The sequence below is a fragment of the Eptesicus fuscus genome, chromosome 6 (genome assembly GCF_027574615.1).
Source record: "Eptesicus fuscus isolate TK198812 chromosome 6, DD_ASM_mEF_20220401, whole genome shotgun sequence".
NCBI lineage: Eukaryota > Metazoa > Chordata > Mammalia > Chiroptera > Vespertilionidae > Eptesicus > Eptesicus fuscus.
Window position 1 is genome coordinate 20693522 of NC_072478.1, and position 18201 is coordinate 20711722.

An 18201-nucleotide genomic window follows, 5' to 3' on the forward strand; every position below is an offset into this window, starting at 1 on the left:
CTTGGCCTCGCGCTGAGAAGGCGGGGAGGGGGACGCGCTCCGTCACCCCTACCCTTGACCGCCCCCAACCAGGCCCCCACGACTCTTCCCCACCCCATAGCTCGGCTTCCCAGCGCGCCGGCCCCAGAGTCTCCTTGGAACTCCCTCGCGGCCCAGGGCTGTATGCCGAGGGGGGCGCGACGCAGACTTGGGGAACCCTGAATTCAGGGTTATAGCGCAACTTGCCACCCCCTTTTCCTGCGGGGCCTGGGGGAGAGTGGCGGAAGTCAGCTAAACCCAGGTTTACCAGGACTCCAGGCCAGGTCCTAATCAGCCTGGACCCTAGGGGTGCAAAATTCCCTTCCCATCCTCCCGGGGTGTGTGTGTGTGTATGGGGGGGCGGGGGGCGGTTGACCAAATTCGGGAATACCAGGGACACTTTTTTTTAAACAAAACTTTATTGGTAATAGTTTTCAAATATGTTTACAACAGCACACTGTTCAAGAGGAAGTCTCATCCTTCCCAGCACACAGATTGAATCACCCCTGCGCCCACCCGTGGCCCCATCCCAAGCCTGAGAGCTCCTCCTGGGATGGGGAGAAGTTCTGAGAGGGGCAGATTTGAGGTTGAATAGGGGCTCCCAACTTTTCTATTAAGAGAGAAAAAAAGCACAAATGGGTAAGAGGTGATAGCTGACAGCTAAGCAGAGGAGCGCCCAGGATTGGAGGGGGCGGGGCTGTTGGGTGAATAAAACAGAGCCCCTCCCTAGCAACTCTGGGCTTGAACGGGGATCCACAGAGGGGAAAGGGGGGCTCTGCCTCCTTCTGCCAGGGTTGCCTTCCCAACTGAGCTGAGAAGAGGCTGGGCATTAAAATCTACCTAAGAATAAAATTTAGGAGTTTGGGGGAGTGCTGTGGGGAGGAAAGACCCTGGGCTTGGGGCTCCCCCTCTATCTTTTGGGGGGACAACTCCTCTTTGGCAGGGAGAGGGGCAGCTGCTTTGTCTGGGTCCCAAAGCCCAAGGGTGAAGAAAGGTCTGTTGGGGCAGAAGGGGTAGCGGCTTTAGGGGCTTCCTAAAGGGGCTGAGACCTTTCCAGGCTTGGCAGGGTAGGAGGGGATTAGCAGCTTGGGGGAGAGGGTGGAACCCCAGCCCTTTCCTTTACAAGTCAGTCTGCTTCCCAGCCTTGTTAAAATGGATTTGGAGAGGGGGGGATGGGAGGCACTGGTGGAACTTAAATAAGTTTGTAAATTGTTTTTTAAAAAATTCTAGCAAGGAGCCCACTGCATGTCACTAAAATCTCTCCTTCCCAGGCAAGATTGCTTTGAAGGGAAGGCTGGCCATTCTTTTATTCTCCCGTAGCAAGTTTGCTGGTGGTCTGGTGAGGGAGGTGGGGAAGGAAGGGGGTTGGAGTTAAGTTTGGGCCCCTCTTTCCACACCCTGTCCCTGGATACACTAGTAAGACCTGGTCTGACTAGAACTGAGATACTCGTTTAAAACAAGCAGAAGTGGGCTGGGGTGGAAGAAGGCAAAAGCATTAGGGAGGGCAGGAGGGTGAAGGGGATGAGGGAGAGCAGCTGGTATTCCTGTCCCTCTGAATATCTGGGCTTCCTGCTCCCCGACCCTGGAGGGTGGGGTGGGGGTGAAATTAGATGTAAGGAACTCTGGGGCCCTCTGGCTGTTCAATCCAACCCTCCCACCCACCCCCCACAAAAAAAGAAAGAAAACCCTTGGGGGCACAGGCACACCCCTAAAACTCAGAAAACTCCTTGCCACACTTCTCATTGATGGAGACTCGGATCTCTTCCTCTTCATAGTCATCAAAATTACTCGTGTCCCCAGGGCCTTTAAACTTTGGTATGAAGGGAGCTTCCACCTGGAAAGGGTCAAGAATTACCCAGACCTCAGCAGTCAACATAATCCTTGTTAAAACAAATACGAATGGCCTAACATTCATGAGACAACTTACTGAGACTCAGGCCAGAGCTTAGCATTAGGGTGTGAACTCACCTTAACAACCCAAGAATCTTATTACAGTGGACCCTCAGTTTCTCCAAAGTCTCCCATCTCAAACGAACGAACAATTCACTCCTCAACCTGACAACCCTTTCATGCTGTTACCTGTATGATCAGTCACGCATCTCTCAGGTGACAAAGGAGAGAATGCGCGAATATGAGTCAGTTTACTACTGTTAAAATCTCAGGATATTGTGCTGTGAACATTTTCGTGGGTTTTTTTGCTTTTGTTGCTGCTTATAATGATTGTTAAATTTTCATCTTTTTATTGTACACTTCCTTTTTGTTAAATTTTCATTTACATTTCATGTCATTTTTATTCTTAAAGTGTCTGTTTATAGGTTAAACAGTAAAATAGATATGTACTGTATATAAGAAAAGTTAAAACAAGGAATCATTTGGGGTCTGGATGGATTAATTCAAGTTACATTATTTCTAATGGGAAAAAATTATTCAGTTTTCCAACAGCCTTCCAGAACGGATGAAGTTCGAGAAATGAGGTTCCACTGTATAGCCAACTCACCAATGGGGAAGTGACTTTCCAGACAGGGGTGTCTCTTGCTCAAGGTCAGAGTGGCCAAGCGACCCTATAATCCCATTTTAAGGCCTCCACTGCTCTCAATGGCCCCAGCCAGAATGACCTAGGGCCATGGCCTATTTTCAAATTCTTCTTCCCTTTCCATCTCTCCCTTGGCAGCCCGCTCTGGCTCTTGGCCTGCCCCCAAAGCCCTCAGCATACTCGGGGAGAGGGGGGGACACCCACCTTCCTCTGGTAGATGGCAATCCAGTCAGTCGTGGCAAACCACTTGTGGTTCTTGATGTCATTGACCCCATTCTTGAGGTTCCCAAAGCGCTTGGTAAGGTCTACCTGAAGGAGGTTCCGCAGCAGATCCTTCAGGTCAGAGCTGAAGTGGGATGGGAACCGCACCTGGGGTAGGAGTGGGGGGGGGGGATATACACAGGGTGGGAAACCGGCCTGGAGCTTGGGGACCCCAAAACTCTGCCTTCACCATCCAACAGTCCTTTGGGGCACTTGAGTGTGTGTCGGAATTCCCTTAAAACAGTTAATCAGGCCAAAACCGGTTTGGCTCAGTGGATAGAGCGTCGGCCTGCGGACTGAGGGGTCCCAGGTTCGATTCCGGTCAAGGGCATGTGCCTTGGTTGCAGGCACATCCCCAGTGGGGGTGTGCAGGAGGCAGCTGATCGATGTTTCTAGCTCCCTATCCCTCTTCCTTCCTCTCTGTAAAAAATCAATAAAATATATTTTAAAAAAAAAACAACAACAAACAACAACAGTTAATCAGGCCTGTTGGAGTTTCTGATTCAGAAGGTCTGGGTTGGGGCATGAGAGTCTGCATTTCCAGCTAGTTCCCTGGTCATGCTGAGGGTGCTGGAGAGGGGACCACTTTGAGATCTGGTGCTCCAAGTTAAGTGTTATGATGGTCCCATGTTAGAGAAGAAGAAACAGGCTTGGAAGGGTTAAACAGTTTGCCCAAGGTCACACAGAAGAGTGGGACAGGTTGGTTCCATCTTGGGGCTGTTAGACTCCAGAACTTGCAATTTTAGCCATAATTTCCTAAGGTGGCTCTGCTTACGTCTTGGGACTTCAGAAATATCCACGTTTGAGAGAAACAATTGTTTTTCTATTTCTTTCTCTGCATAGCTAAGGCTCTTCTATTCTTTAAGGCTCAGTTCAAATCTTCAAGAAACTTTTCCTAAATGCTCAGAACCCACGGCCTCGTATGCAACTATTCATTGGATTTATAGCTACAAGAACAGATTTCCAGCACTGCTCTCCCTCTTACAGGCTGTGACCTTGGCCATGGCCTTTAACCTCTCTGGGCCTGTGCCTGCCTTTCCGGCACGGGGCAGATATCCCAGGGTTGCATGAGGGAGATAATACTGCTGAGGGTGCGTGGGAACTATGAAATGCTACAAAAAAAGGGAGTTATGCTCTTCTCCTCTTCCCCCTTGGCACCTTCTATGGCTTCTTCTTTGTTTCCCACTTTGGGTCATTCTCTTGGCAATGTCCATTGTGCCTGGTGGCAGACACCTCATCTTTCCCTATGTTGGGAACCCACTTTGCAGCTGGTGATTTCTCTCAACCTCCCTGAGAAGCAGCTGGCTGGTTCCTCAGTTCTCAGGTGGGTAAGATGAGGCTCAGAGTGGGAAAGCCACTTGCCTAAGGTTTCAAAGCCAAGGGCAGGGGGGAAGAACTGGGACCTGGAGACGGGCCAACCCACCCGGGCTGAGCTGGGAGTTGCTTCCACCAATTCCTGGTCTGGGTGGAGGGATGGCTGGTCCTCCCAGAAAGGTGAGTGAGCTAAAGACAAAGGTGGGGTTCCCAGCCTCTCTCGAGCCCTTGGACCTCGGGCCAGACATATCCCCTCCTCTCCATGCCTCAGTCCCTCGGAGCGCTGGGTAGGATGGAGTGGGTGCAGTGGGGGCAGTCGGTGCTTCATGCACTCTGTAGATGTTAACTCTAACAGTCCTCTTACCTGAACCCTCTGAGTTAGGAATTCTGCATTTGAGAAGGGAGGTATGGGCCATACACCCCAAATGACTGCCCAGTGGGGTCTGGGAACCAAATACATTAGCTTTCCTGCTGTGGAACTTGTGAAAAATCACAGAAGGGGGATAATTAGGAACAAGTAGTGCCTCACATAGGGTAGTGCAGATGAGGCTTGGGGTTTTAGAAGCCCTTGGGAGGTTGGCACTGTGGGTCCAGGAGTAGCCAGTGAGGTTGTGTGGGGTGTTGACCTCAGTTAGCAAGTTAGCATGGCTGATACACCCAGTGTTACTGCCTGGCCTGACTTAATGAACTTCTAGATTGTTCTTACAATGATGGTGGATGGGGAAGGGTGTATCCTGGGCAGAACCCCTATATCCAGGCCTCACCTTCCCAGAAACAATCTTCTCGTAGATCTGAATGGGCTGGTCAGCGAAGAAGGGTGGGTAGCCAGCAGCCATCTCGTAGATGAGAACCCCAAGGGCCCACCAGTCCACAGCCTTGTTGTAGCCCTGGGGTGGAAAGGGGGTGCAGGGTGAGGGAAGAAGGGTGAAGAAGGGGCATGGGCGGAGTGGGCCTCAGGGACAGTGGGAGGGGTGGGGAGACGCCTACTTTGCTCAGGATGATCTCAGGGGCCAGGTACTCGGGGGTCCCGCACAAGGTCCAGGTGCGGCCTTTCACACGCTTGGCAAAACCAAAGTCTGTCACCTGTGGGCACAAGAGTGGGGTTGGTCAAGAACGAGGGAGAGAGGGTCCAGGCCATGGACACCTGGGGCTGTCCCTTGCCTGGCCCAGCGGGTACCTGAATGTAGCCCTGCTGGTCGATGAGAAGGTTCTCTGGCTTCAGGTCCCGGTAGATGAGATCGAGCGAGTGCAGATACTCGAAGGTCAGGACGATCTGGGCAGCGTAGAAGCGGGCATGGGGCTCGCTGGCAGGGACAAGTGGAGAGGGGATGAGTGAGTGTGGTGGCCACACTCACCCAGCAGGACTCACCCGCCCCCAAATGGTCTATCGGGTGGGCCTACAGCCCAGCTATCCAAAATGTGTAAGAGGAGAAGCCTTATTCATATAGAGCTCCAAACAGGAAAGAGCCCAGCTGTCCGTCAACTGAGCAATGGTGTCATAGACTGTGACAGATTCAATAAAATGCTACCCAACATCACCATCGGGACACACGAATATGCTCAAAACTGTGGCTAGATCTCAAAACAATTATGTGAAGAGAAGAAAAGGACAAAAGAATATGAACTGTGTGATGCCATTTATATCAAGTCCAAACCTAGACCAAACAAATTCTATGGTGTTTAATGCCAGAACGGACAATTGCCTTTTTCAGGGTGGTGATCTGCCAAGAAAGGCATTAGAGGGAATTTTCTGGGGGTGATGAAATACTCAATATGGTGTTTTGGGTTGTGGTTAAACAAATGTATGCAACTGTCAAAACTCATGGAACAGAACATTGACCTGTGCATTTTATTGTATGTAAAGTGCATAGCTATCTGAATAAACAAAACAATGGCATACATTTAAAAACTGCATAAAATCACCCCACTGCTCAGTGATTGAGAATCAACCCATGAACCAAGAGGTCACCAGTTCGATTCCTGGTCAGGGCACATGCCTGGGTTACAGGCTCCGTCCCAGGTGGGGGGCATGCAAGAGGCAGCCGATAGATGTTTCTGTCTCATTGATGTTTCTATCTCTCTATCCCTCTCCCTTCCTCTCTCTAAAGTCAATAAAGACATATTAAAAAAACAAAAACCTGCATAAAATCGCCAACTTAAATGGTGATACCTGTTACTATGTTTGTTTTATTTCATGGTGGTTGGTTGAGACATTACAGATTCCTCAGCTCAGGGGGAAGGAGAACCCACAGGGACCTGGAGAGGCTACCTCCATGTCCCCAGACGGCTTGGTCTTGTGACATTGCCTGTGGACACCCCCAGGCCTGGTGGGCTGGAGACAGTCCGCTCACCTGAACCTTCCGATCCGCCGCAGATGTGAGAACATTTCCCCGCCGGGCACATACTCCATGACCATGTATAAATTTGAGTTATCCTGTGGAGAGCAGCAGCTGATCAGGGCCCTGTTCCCCAAGCCCTGGGCTCCACCCGAAGGTCTGGTGCCCTTGACCAGCAGGAGTTTGGAAACAGGTGACAACACCAATCTAGGCTCCAATATGAGGCACATGCCAAGCACCAGGCACTGTACTCACTGAGCTACCTATCTCATTTGCCTCTGTGCATGAGGAAAAAGGGACAACTATTATCCTGCTTATGGGTGGGTGGGTGGGGCGGGGAGGGTGGTGAAAGGGAGGGCTGGCTACAGGTGCCTGAGCTGGAGAGGGGACTTCACAGTCTGTGATTGTCCTGAGCAAGGCTCTTGGGCCACAGTTTTTTCATCACAAAATGGAACCAGGATAGGCTACAGAATTTGTGCCCCACCCCCTGCCAAAAAAAGTGTGTCTCCTTACTAAAACAATGATTATGAATTTCAAGATGCAACAGGAGAGCATGACACCAAGCACAGGCCCTTATGACTGCCTGGGTGGCAGGCCTCAAGTGGACTTTCCCAACTCTCAAAGTCCAGCTGAGGATGGCACCCAAAATAGCTCACACAGGGTGCTCATGATGTGTTTGGAACTGTCATGGTAACCTTTTGATCCCCAGTTTACAGATGAGGAAACTGAGCCTCAAGTGAAGTCCCTCACCAGGGTCACACGGGCAGGGGGTGCTGAGTTGGGATGTGAACTCAGGCCACGTGTCAGGTTTTTGCAAACAAAGCAGTGATTTTGAGGGATGTCATCCAGGTTGAGTGACATGACCACACAAGGTCATCAAGTAGACAGACCTAGGAGTTGAACTTGGGTGTATCAGAACCCCAGGCTGATCCTCCTTTCCTCATCAGTGATTGTCCTAAGCCCCCAGGCATGGTTTCCCTCTCTGCCCCCTCTATTCCCCGATGGTTGGGACCCACCTTGAAGGAAAACTCAAGTCTGACAAGGAACGGAAAGTTGACAGCCTGCAGGATGCGCTTCTCATTCAGGGTGTGCTCTATCTGTTTCAGCTTCACCACCTAGGAGCAGGAGGGGTGTGGAGAGGAGGTATGAGAGGGCCCTCGCCCCCCAGGCTGGTTTCTGTGAGGGTTTGTGGCCTGTGGAGCCCTAGCTGGGGTGCTGAGGACACAATAAGAAGGCTGAGGCTGCCTGTCCCCACGTGGCAAGAACACGAATCACCAGGCTTTTCAGCGCAGAGGGATCAGAGCTGTGATGGGGGAAGTTCAGGGCTTGTGGATGCCCAGATGAGGCGCAAGGTAAAGTCTGGGGCAGGGGTAGTCAGAGAAGGCTTCTTGGAGGAAGGGGCAGCAGCGCTGACCACGGAAAGACAAGAAAGAGTAGTGTCAAGGGAGTAGGGGGTTTACAAAAAACTTCTCTGCATTTAGAGCACTCACACACACATGCCCAAACCCCAAGCCAATTTCTCCTCAGCCCTCAGCTATCTCCAGCAGGCCCTTCGAGCAGAGCGACTGAAGCCCTGAGGGGGATGTACTGTGAACACACAAGCTCGGAAGCCCAGAGAGGGGCAATGACTTGCCTAAGGTCACAGGCCAGCTGGTGTGTCCCACGCAGGCAGCATGGCTGTTCCGCCAGCTCTGAATCTCTGTCTGGGGCCTTTTTGCTTTGCTCACAGCTGTTTCCTTTGAGTCTATACCTACACTGCCCAATACCATCCACACAAGCCATATATGGCTGCTGAGCGCTTTAATGTGGCCGGGAGACTGGGGAACTGAGTTTAAAGTGATAAATATCTAAAGTGAAAATTTAAAAACTGACACTTGACACAGTTACTAGACATCTTTTAAGTCTGTCTGGAACAACTTGGGCTATGCCAATCTGCTTTTTCAACTTCTCTACTTTTTCTTCCCTTTCCTTTAAAAATTTAACATCAGAACGGAGATATGTTGTAAGTGTAAAATGCAGACTGGATTTCAAAGACTTGGTATGAAAAAAATGTAAAATGCCTCATTAATGGTATTTTACATTGGCTACATACATTGGAATTATAATGTAAATATACTGGTTTAATTACAACATATTATTAAAATGCATTCCATCTGTTTCTTTTATTTAATGGGGCTTCTAGAAAACTTAAAATCACACGTGGCTTATATGACATTTCTACTGGGCAGCAATGCTTCAGAGTAGTGTCTGGCATAAGTAGGGTGTCAAAACTATCCACAGAAAGCAGGCCTGTGTAAATGCCACCTCCCCCGGGAAGACCTCCAGCTACCTGGAACACAGGTTAGGTGTCTGACGCCATTTCCAGCGCCTGCTTTCCCTCGGTGTTTGGCCTGGAGGGGAACTTCATGTGCCCTCCTGGCCTTCAGGTCTGGCACATGATGGGGGCTCAAGAAGCAATTGGTGAGTGGATGGATGGGAAGAGCACGCCAGGCAGCAGGTGGGACCTGGCCGCAGGGCAGAGCTGAGCTCACCTTTTGTTTGTCCAGGATCTTCATGGCAAAGTGGTTCCCAGTCTCCTTGTGTTTCACCAGCATCACCCGCCCGAAGGAGCCTGTGCCGAGGGTCTTGATTCGATCAAACTGATCCAAATTGGCTGTATTCTGTGGATGGAGAGGTTGAGAGAGTCAGGGACCCTCTTCCCTGTGGCCTGCTGGGCCAAGGTCTGGGGCATCATATCTTCCACCAGCAGAGGGGGCCCTGGGGAGCAGGGAGAGTGCCGGGGTGAGAACAGGGGGCAGAAAAGCAAGATGGCGGAGGGCACATTCCTTGAGGCGAGTGGCAGAGGCCAGATCTGGCCCTGGCCTGGGGCCCAGGAGCTGCTGGCAGCTGTGTGGGGGGCAGGGGCCACCAGTTGTAGGGGGTGGTAGGATGGGGGAGCCTGGCAGTGGGCAATCAGGTGCCTCTGTCTAGGAGCCTCCAAGGGTGTCCAGGCATCCTCCACAGGGTTCTAAATCCTAGCCATGACACAGGGGTTAAGCTGGAAGACGGAGGCCATTAGCTCACCCCTTCAAGGGTTCTGCACATAGGGTGGGCGTGGGGGGGAGGGGCTTACCTGATCAGGACTCTCCCATTTTTTAAGAAAATCTTCTTTGGCTTTGGCTAAGAACTCTTTCACTGGAAGGAAGAGAAGGAAGAGTTAGCTGGACACCCCCATCTCACTGGGGCAGGCCCAGGGTGTTTCTAGGGAGATGCCCATTTGTGGAAAGTGGGGTGCAGCTGTTTTAACCAGAGCCTGATCTTTTTTCCCACTAGGGCCTTTGGGTGCCCTGGCTGAGTCTGAGGGCAGCTTGGGAGGGGCCTGATCTGGGCTAGGGCCTGGGTCCCCTTTACTACAGAGAGGTGGGATCCAGCCTCAGCTCTTCCAAAATGGGGTACAGAGCAACTCGGGGTTCACTCTCAGGGGGGACAGAGGGCAGTACCCAGGCCAGCCCACCCCCACTTGTCCCAGTTCTGACCGGCATTCCAGGGAGGGCCAGGGAGGACGCCAGCCGAGGTATTTATAGCCTCAGGATTTGGCTGTTCCTCAGGCCCCTTCTCTGGGGAGGCCGGTCGGGGGGGGGGTGGAAGCCTCTGGGGCTCGAGTAGCAAGCGCCCTTGGGGGGCTCAGCTGTTGCCCTGTTCCTGCCTTTGCCAATTCAGGGGCCCTGGCTCCAGAGCTGGTTCAAGGGAGGCCTCGCTCTATGCCTGCTCCCCAGAGGCCCCTTAGTACCCCAAGAATATCACCATTCAGCTAATACTGAAGACTTCCCAGCGGGCTGACCCTGGGCCTGCTGTTTTGTCTCCACTATCAAATCTGGTTAACTCACTAGGTTTCCTTTTATTCTTCTCCCCATTTAACACTAGGAAACGGAGGCTTCCAAAGAGTCATTCTTGCCATCGCGGTGAGGCAGCCCAGCAAATCATTAAGGGCCAGGACTCTGGAACTGAGATTAAGTTCAGAACCCAGCTTGGTTCTGATAAACTGTGTGAACTTAGGCAACTGGCCTTACCTCTCTGGGCCTCAGTTTTCCTCATCTGTAAAATGGGGATACTAATAGTAATGACCTAGCAAAGTAGTTGTGAGGACTGAATGAGTTAATCTAGGGCAGGGGTCCTCAAACTACGGCCCGCAGGCCACATGCGGCCCGCCAAGGACATTTATCCGGCCCGCCGGGTGTTTTTGCCGCCGCTGCCTGTCCTGCTTAGCAGCCAACTTAGCAGTGTGCATAGGAATTTATTCATAGTTTTTTTAAAAAACTATAGTCCGGCCCTCCAACGGTCTGAGGAACAGTGAACTGGCCCCCTGTTTAAAAAGTTTGAGGACCCCTGATCTAGGGAAATGGAGTTGGACAGTGACCTGTATGAGGTTCATTAAAAATAACTGTTGATTATTAATTTTGCTTTCAAGTATTTTTTATAATTGAGGTATAAAATACAGGGGATGCATTGAGCACTCAAATCTTAAATGTGTGGCCTGACAGATTTGTACATTACAGACCAGTCCTAGAGACAACCCCCGGGGTCAAGCATGCAGTTGTGCCAGCCCTGAGCTAAATGCTTGCTATACTTAAGTCCTACCCCGATGGCTCAGGGTTGCTATTACCTCATTGTACAGAAGAAAAGACTGACCAGGCCTTAGGTTGCCTGCCAGACCCCACTGCTCACGAAATTAACTGCTTCCCTCCCGACAGGTCGTAGTGAACTAGGGTGGCCCACTGACAGACCTGTCCTCGACCCTCTGATGTTCCTGGACAGGCGCCACCCTGAGGGGTCCTGCACACTTGTACTTTGGCCTTGCCTGTCATTTGTGTGTCCCACCCATATGCACCAGGAGTCCCACACAGCCTCTGGGTAGCCACCACTCCCCATTATCCTCAAGGCTCTCCCTCAGCATTCGGATAAAAGAACCTTCCATTGGGGCTACAAGAGTAACAGATGGAGAAGAGATCACTGGTCAGGAAAGCCTTACAAAGAATGACCGGGCAGAGTGAGGGAAGTCAAGGAATGGTCAGGAGTCCTAGGCTGGTGCCTGGCTGGGCCACCAACTGTCTGAGAGACCTCTCTGAATCTGGGGACAGCACCACATCCAATGCTTACACTAGCAGAATCTTTTCTGACACACACTACCCTCCTTGGACACCTCCAATGTATACACTAATTTCTGAACGAAGGTGGGGGAGATGGTACCCTTTTGCAACTATACCTTCACCCACCCAGGAAGGGTAGGGAGAAGTGGGCTTGTGAGGAATCCAGAATGCCTGGTCCCACTTCTCCTTTCGCTCTCAGCCATCCCTAAAATTGCCAAGTCCTGCTTTTCTGACTTGGGTACCCCACTGAGAGGCTCCACAGGGTGTCTTGGTCCTAGCACAGCCCTTCTCTGTCCCCTCTGGTGCCACTGGCTTGCAGATTTGGGGATGGGGGAGGGGCAGTGCCAGGAGGAACAGGCAGATAAAGAGGAATAATGATGGGGGTATCCCCAGCCAGGAGCCCCTATACTCACCTCTGCTTCCTGCCTCCTCCAGCAGAGGGTACAATGGGGATGGAGTGGGATGGGGTGATCTGGGGCCCGTCTGCCCCTGACCAAGGAGACTCAGGGTGCTGGCTGTGGCTTAGGTGCCCAGAGGGCGTGGTGCAGGTAGCTCAGGAAACGAATAGTCAGGTGGGCCCAGAGGAATAGCTGTAGCCATAGCTGGAAGGTGGTCTCTGAGTCCCCACCCTGGTCATTGCCTGAACCCAGATTCATCCTAGGCTACCCTGGGAACCAGGGAAACCAGGAATATACAGAGCTTCTGAGCTGGTTTCCTTGGGAGGGCCTTGGGGAACCCTGAAGGAGGAGTTGGTTGCTAGGGAAGCATTTAAAGGTACCTGCTCCTGGCTAAGGCCCTCCTTGGCGGGAAGCAGTGGGAAGATTCTTTATGGATGTCCCTTCTGGCTGGCCTTCCTGCCCCGGGTGTGGGGTGCTAAAGCTAACTTCTCATTCTAGGGACTTCACTGCTCCCAGGATGCCAGACCCTGCCTTCCCAGGTGGGTGGACTACCCAGAGGATGGTAACTGATGTGCCAGGGCAGAGCTCACTGGGCAGAGGAGAAGGAGTTAAGGGCAGCAGCCAGGGGCTCCTTGGGGGTTAGAGGCCCCAGGGCTCCATTAATTAGCAGGAAGAGCAGCTGGAGATAAAGACCGAAGGGTTGGGTGTGTGTGTGTGAGGGGGGGGGGGGGGGGGGAGGGTGTGTAAGAGCCACCCTATCACCTCTCCAAATCCTGTAGCCCCAAGAGAAATGGGTACACCAGGCTTTCTCTTGTTCCTCTGCAGGGGCAGAAAGTAGAATGGCATCCTGGGATGTCCTTGGCCTCTGTCAAACCTTGCCCTGTGCTTGGCTCTGCTCTAGGCCATGAAAGTCCAAACCGGAAACAAAGGCTAAACCCAGCGGTGGGGGAGGGGGAGGCTGCCTTGACCATCTTCCTCCTTTCCAGATCTCAAAAGAAGTGGATGGTCAGTGGCAGCTTCTTCCAGAGTGCCTAGCACCCGTGGCCCTTCAGACAGCTGGAAGTGGCAGAGAAGGGAAACCCCGCCAGCTGCTGACCTGTGAAACCCGCCGCCTTGCCCATGTCTTCCACGGGAGTAGGGGCGTGGAGGGGGGTAGGGTGTGTGTTCCAGCCTCCATCCTGGTCTGGATTCGATTTGGGCTCATAAAGAGAGCCCCAGACACCCTTCAAAAATCCAGGACTACCGCAGGAAGCAGGAACCCAGTCTGACTTCCCAGACAAATCTCTGTACTCTGTCCACCAAAACCTGGTTGCCCCAGGAATTCTGGGGCAGGGATGCCAAGTCGGGGCTGGGACCCCTACTCTGGGCTGGCTGATTCCTCCAGTCTAGCTTGGATCCCCTGCTCTGAGCTGGACCCCAACACTGACTACTCCAACCCCATTCTGAAATGGACCTCTATTCTAGATTGGGTGATCCCCTAGTCTGAGCTGGACCCCAACACTAGGCAGGACCACTGCACAGTCTGATGGCTCCCCATTCTGTACTGGGCCATCTGACCTGGACTCCATCTTAACATCCCCCCATTCTGACCTGGACTCCATCACTGAGCTGGACCAACCGCCATTCTGAGTTGAACCCCAATACTGGGCGAGTCTATCCCATTCCCCTGCTCTGAGCTGGACCCCTGCTCTGGGTGGACCATACTCCTTTGTCTAACAGGGCTACCAATCCCCTCTGCTATTCTCCAGGCCCCCAGCCCAGGGTTGTTAGGGAGTGGTTCCCAGGGCCAACCAGACGTCCACAGCCTTCTCCTCTCTGCCTGCTCCCCAAACCCTACAGCAGCCCCTCTCTGACTCCAGGGGCAGAGTGCCCGGAGAGTTGCTATAGCAACAGGGTTTAGTCTCACCATCGTTGGAGTTGGAAGCCATCACTCAGTCTTCCTCTCAGGGCATCAGAACTATGGTGGCTGAGAAGGCTCAAGAGACCTACTGCACCAGCTTGGCTGCCCATCCCCAGATACCTGCCTATAGGGGGAGCCAGGGAGTTGTGTGTGTGTGTTGGGGGGCGGGAGGGCAGGAGGAGGAACCAAACCTGGGCCAGTAGGGACAGGGGAGGGGTAGATAGGACCCTCAAGTTTCTGTAGGCCAGATTGGGTTAAGGCAAAAAGCTACTTTGGCAAGACCTTCTTAGGCACCCATACAACTGCCAATACACAGATGTTTGACCCTCTTGTACTTCCGTAGGATGTTAGAAGGCACCAATTCTTCCCATTCAGGGACTTCTTGGGGGCACTTTTCACTCTCAGAGCTGGATCTGCTTGTCCCCAGGGCCTAGCATGTGTGGGTATGGGCTCCCTCTCACCAGCCCTACCCCTTCCCCCATGGGCCAGCTCCCAGGGGTGCTTTTGGCCAGTGCCAGCCAAGGCCTGAGCCCCACTTGGCTGCCTATCCTGGGAGCCTCTTGGGGCCACTGCTCTCTCTATTTCTCCAGCTTGCTCGGAGCCGGGGGCTAGGTTTTTCCTCTGTCCTCTTAAGCATCTTGTCCAGGCCCCTAACAATGGCTTTGGCATCTTTGGGTACAGATTGCCCCTCCCCCATCCACCCCACTCCAGGGCTTGCTCTAGGTAGATCCCTGCTCTCTTGGGAGCAGGCTGACATTACCATGCCCTGGCACCAGACGGTAGCACAGGGGGCTGCAGGTTGCCTAACTAGTGCCTACTAAGGCTTGGGCATTCTCCTTACCCCAGTATGACTGGTAGACACGTCTGGCAGATGAAATCCAGGTGCCCCCTGCAGGCTGGCCTGGCTACTGCCCCTAACTCCCACCCTACCCCATCCTAGTTACAAGAGGGCAAATTTTGACTAACTCCATCCTTTCAGAATCAGAGTTCCAAGCAAAGCGGGGCTTCTTTCCTTATCCTATTTCTTTCTCTGAGAATCCCTGCAAGTCTCTGGAAGGAAGTACAGCTTATAGTATTTTCCAATGTATGACATGGGTCCCACTGGCAGGGCATGACATGATTTTAGGGGTGTTTCACTATTCTAGTCACATTGTATTTCAATGTGTAGCAGGAAAGAATATAACCGGCACAGTAATCCCATGATTTCATTTATATTACTGCTTAGGACGGATCAAAGTTTATGTCTGAACTTAAAAGTAAGTCAAAATTTTTATTACTTTAAATTAAGAAAATGTAAGTGAATAGAGTAAAAATCCGGGAGGTAACTTGAGAATGTCCAGGTTAGGAAATTCTGGGGTCCAGGAAGTTGGCTGGTAGACAGATCTAAATGTGAATCCTGCCTCTGTGGCATCATCTATGTCAAACTCAGAGTCATTTAGAAAATTCGGAAAATAGCCCGTTATGAAAATCACTCGAGTGGACAGATCTATGGAAACCATTTAGCTGGGCATATCCTAGATACCCAGTAAATAGTGGCCCTATTTCACCGTGATGGTCCATTCCTGGATGTCCGCCCTGCGCTCTAAGAGAATTAGTGGTTCCTTCCGGAGCCTCTGATCTTTTTCCCTGTACAGCTCTCCCACCCCCCTCCCCCCACACACACACTGCATGTGTTTGATATCCCTTGAAAGTTTTCCAGGAGTAGGTCATCTCCCCAACTTTCAACCGAGCCACTGCAATATATAGCTGCCTGCTTCTACCTTCTACCTCCCAGGCCTCACCTGCTGGGGGCCAGCCCCTCCCTGTGTGCCTAGTCCCCTCCAAGCTCATGCCCAGACTTTTTTTGGTCACTACCCACCTGCTCCTCTGTCATCAAGTACTCAGCTACAGGCACTTGCCTCCATATCCCCCGCCCATCGGCGACATGTCAGCCCTCCCCATGGCTGCTCAGCAACTCTGAGTTCTGCCATGTGAAAATAAAGTTCCTTGGTTTTCATATCAGGGTCTTTCTGGAAGGGGAAGTCAGGGTAGACAGACACCGGGGTTTGAGACCAGTAACTGGGAAAGGCATATTTGGACGTGGCCTCCCTTTTCAGCTCTGACTATTTCTGGGTGATGGGACGTGGATCCTAGCTGAGGTCCAGGTTTAGGCCTGGAGGGATGACAATCTAAGAACTGGAGGAACTGAGGAAGGGGACTGAGACCCATTTCTGAAAGCAGATACAGAATCTCTTTCTCTGGTTGGCTATAAAAGGCCAACACATTTTGTAGGGTGAGGGGGAAACCAGCCTCTTTCTGGCTGAGCCCTGGCAATGACCAGAACCTGTACCTTGGCAAAGCAAGTCATTAGATGTCACCCATTCCTCTCTCTGCCTGCCATCCCCTGAGTCCCCTTTCTCACCATTCCAGCTCAAGCTGAATGAGCCTTGTTAAACTCAGGCACTCTTCACCCCCCACTTTTCATCCTGAGCCAGGAGCGGGTGAAGAAGCCCAGGGGACTGGGTGAATGACGGAACCTCAGTTGTGAAACGACCATTTATTATTGAGGGGCCCTCTAAGGAGCCTAGAGCTCACTGCACAGCAGGAGATGGAAAAAGGCCCTGCTGCCATCTAACCCCAACCCGGGAAGGAGGAGGAAGAAACAAACCCAGCAAGACCGACTCAAACTTGGCTTTGAACACACTGAAGCAGTTCTCTAGGTTCATAAACAGTCCGCTACCCCAGCCAGGGACAGACACTTGGGAGGAGAGAACACAAGCAGAGAAGCAGAGTGACAGGATGAGAGAGGGGCAGAGGGACCCAGAATGATCCTGTCCCCCATGCCAAGTGACACAGAAGGGAAAAACAATGCTGGAGGTGGCTCTGGGGAAAGCTCAAGTGGGCACAGTGTGTTTGGAGGGGGGCTCTGGTAAGGTGAAGAAGGAAAGGGCAAGAGAAAGATGGCGGGGGCTGGAGGAGGGAGGGGTGTGGTCACCAAGTGGCCAAAGTCCCTATGGGATGGAGGCAGACCCCACAGCACTCCCAAGACTGGCAGAAGCCTGGGTTAGGGTCTGGCGGTGAGGCCCATCAATGGAAGAGGTGAGTGAGGAAGTGAGGGTATTAGAATATGGGGAGAGGGTCCAGGAAAATAGGGAATGGGGTAGCGACAGGGCCCCATGTGGGGCCCCAGCGGTCATACGTGCCATGGTTGGCAGTGACAGCTGGGTGGGGGGGCACAGTTTTTGCAGTGGAGGGCGGCCTTTGGCAAGGGGGCCCCTACGAGAGGTCTTCTGCGGGCCCTGGGCCCTAACCTTGGACAGGCAGGGGGAGGGGGCGCTGGGAGTAAGCAAAAAGAAATGGGGGGGGGGGAGGAGGGGCCAGGCGGTGATGCACAGGGCGGGGGCTGACAGCGTGGGTCCGGTATTGAGGTCATGGCCTGAGCACTCACCACTCTCCTGCTCGCTGCCCTTCTTGGCGGCGGCGGCGTTGCCCATCGCGGCGGCGGCGGCCGGGGCCGGTCCCGGAGCTGCGGCGCGGCGGGTGCTGGCGGCGGCCGGCGGCCCCGGAGCGCGCTGGGCAGCGGCGGCGGCAGCGGCCCCTTGGGTTGCTGCGCTGGCTGCGGCGCCGCGACCCCCGCCAAGCCCCTGATTCCCGCGTCTCCCCGCGCCCGCCCGCCCGGGAACCTCAGCCCAAGTCCGCTGCTACTGTCTGTCTGTGACGCTCCCGCAGCCTACGCTCATTGGTCCAGGCTGCCCTGACTGACGGCGCCATGCTGCCGCCTATTGGCTCTCTGCGACCCACCAGCGCCACTATAGGTTCCAGCCCCGTGACGCGCGCCGCGGATGCCCGGCCACTGGCGCGCTCGGGAGGCGCCTATTGGCTGCGGTTAGCGACAAGGCCCCTGGTTCGCCCAGTGAGGCCGTCAATTGGCTGAGGCGTGCGATTCGGCCCGTCCCCCACAGAACGTTCAGTGTCAATCCCGGGGTGAGAGGGCGGGGCGGAGGCGAAGCTTGCAGTCGGGGCGGCGAGGCGGGGCGGGGCGGCCGAGGCTGGCGGATGGCTGATCCGCGCTTGGAAAATCAGGAGGCGGTCCAGGCGGGCGCCTGTCCGGCCCCGTGCACGCCGCAGTCCCCCGCCTCCGCTCAGTGCGGCAGCGGCCGCGGGCCAGCCAAGGTTGACTCCACGGTCCCTTCCCCTCCCCCGGCGCAGTCACTGTCCACCTGCCAGCGGGGGAGGGGAGTGGCGCCACGGGTCAGAGGTCGCCGGGCCTCTGGCCTTCGTCATTCATAAGGCCCGGCAAAGGCTAGGTGCAGCAGGCCCGGGAGTGGGGCTGGGG

General features: G+C 53.5%; 2 protein-coding genes across 3 annotated transcripts; both read right to left on the minus strand.

Moving 5' to 3' along the window:
* Nucleotides 1-1103: 1103 nt before the first annotated feature.
* On the minus strand, nt 1104-17560 carry PRKACA (protein kinase cAMP-activated catalytic subunit alpha). Of its 2 annotated transcripts, none has more exons than XM_054717364.1 (10): nt 17314-17560; nt 9575-9636; nt 8994-9122; nt 7479-7577; nt 6478-6560; nt 5304-5430; nt 5114-5209; nt 4891-5013; nt 2756-2920; nt 1104-1852 (listed from the first exon to the last, which is right to left on the minus strand). In XM_054717364.1, exons 1-10 carry the CDS (start codon nt 17357-17359, stop codon nt 1727-1729), a joined length of 1056 nt encoding a protein of 351 aa, XP_054573339.1. In that variant the 5' UTR covers nt 17360-17560; the 3' UTR covers nt 1104-1726. The 2 variants fall into 2 exon arrangements, with proteins under 2 accessions (XP_054573339.1, XP_008156126.1); XM_008157904.3 differs by lacking the exon at nt 17314-17560 and adding an exon at nt 13893-13917.
* On the minus strand, nt 12092-12244 carry SMIM46 (small integral membrane protein 46). The gene has a single exon (XM_054717365.1). The coding sequence runs from the start codon at nt 12242-12244 to the stop codon at nt 12092-12094; it is 153 nt and encodes a 50-aa protein (XP_054573340.1).
* Nucleotides 17561-18201: the final 641 nt, after the last annotated feature.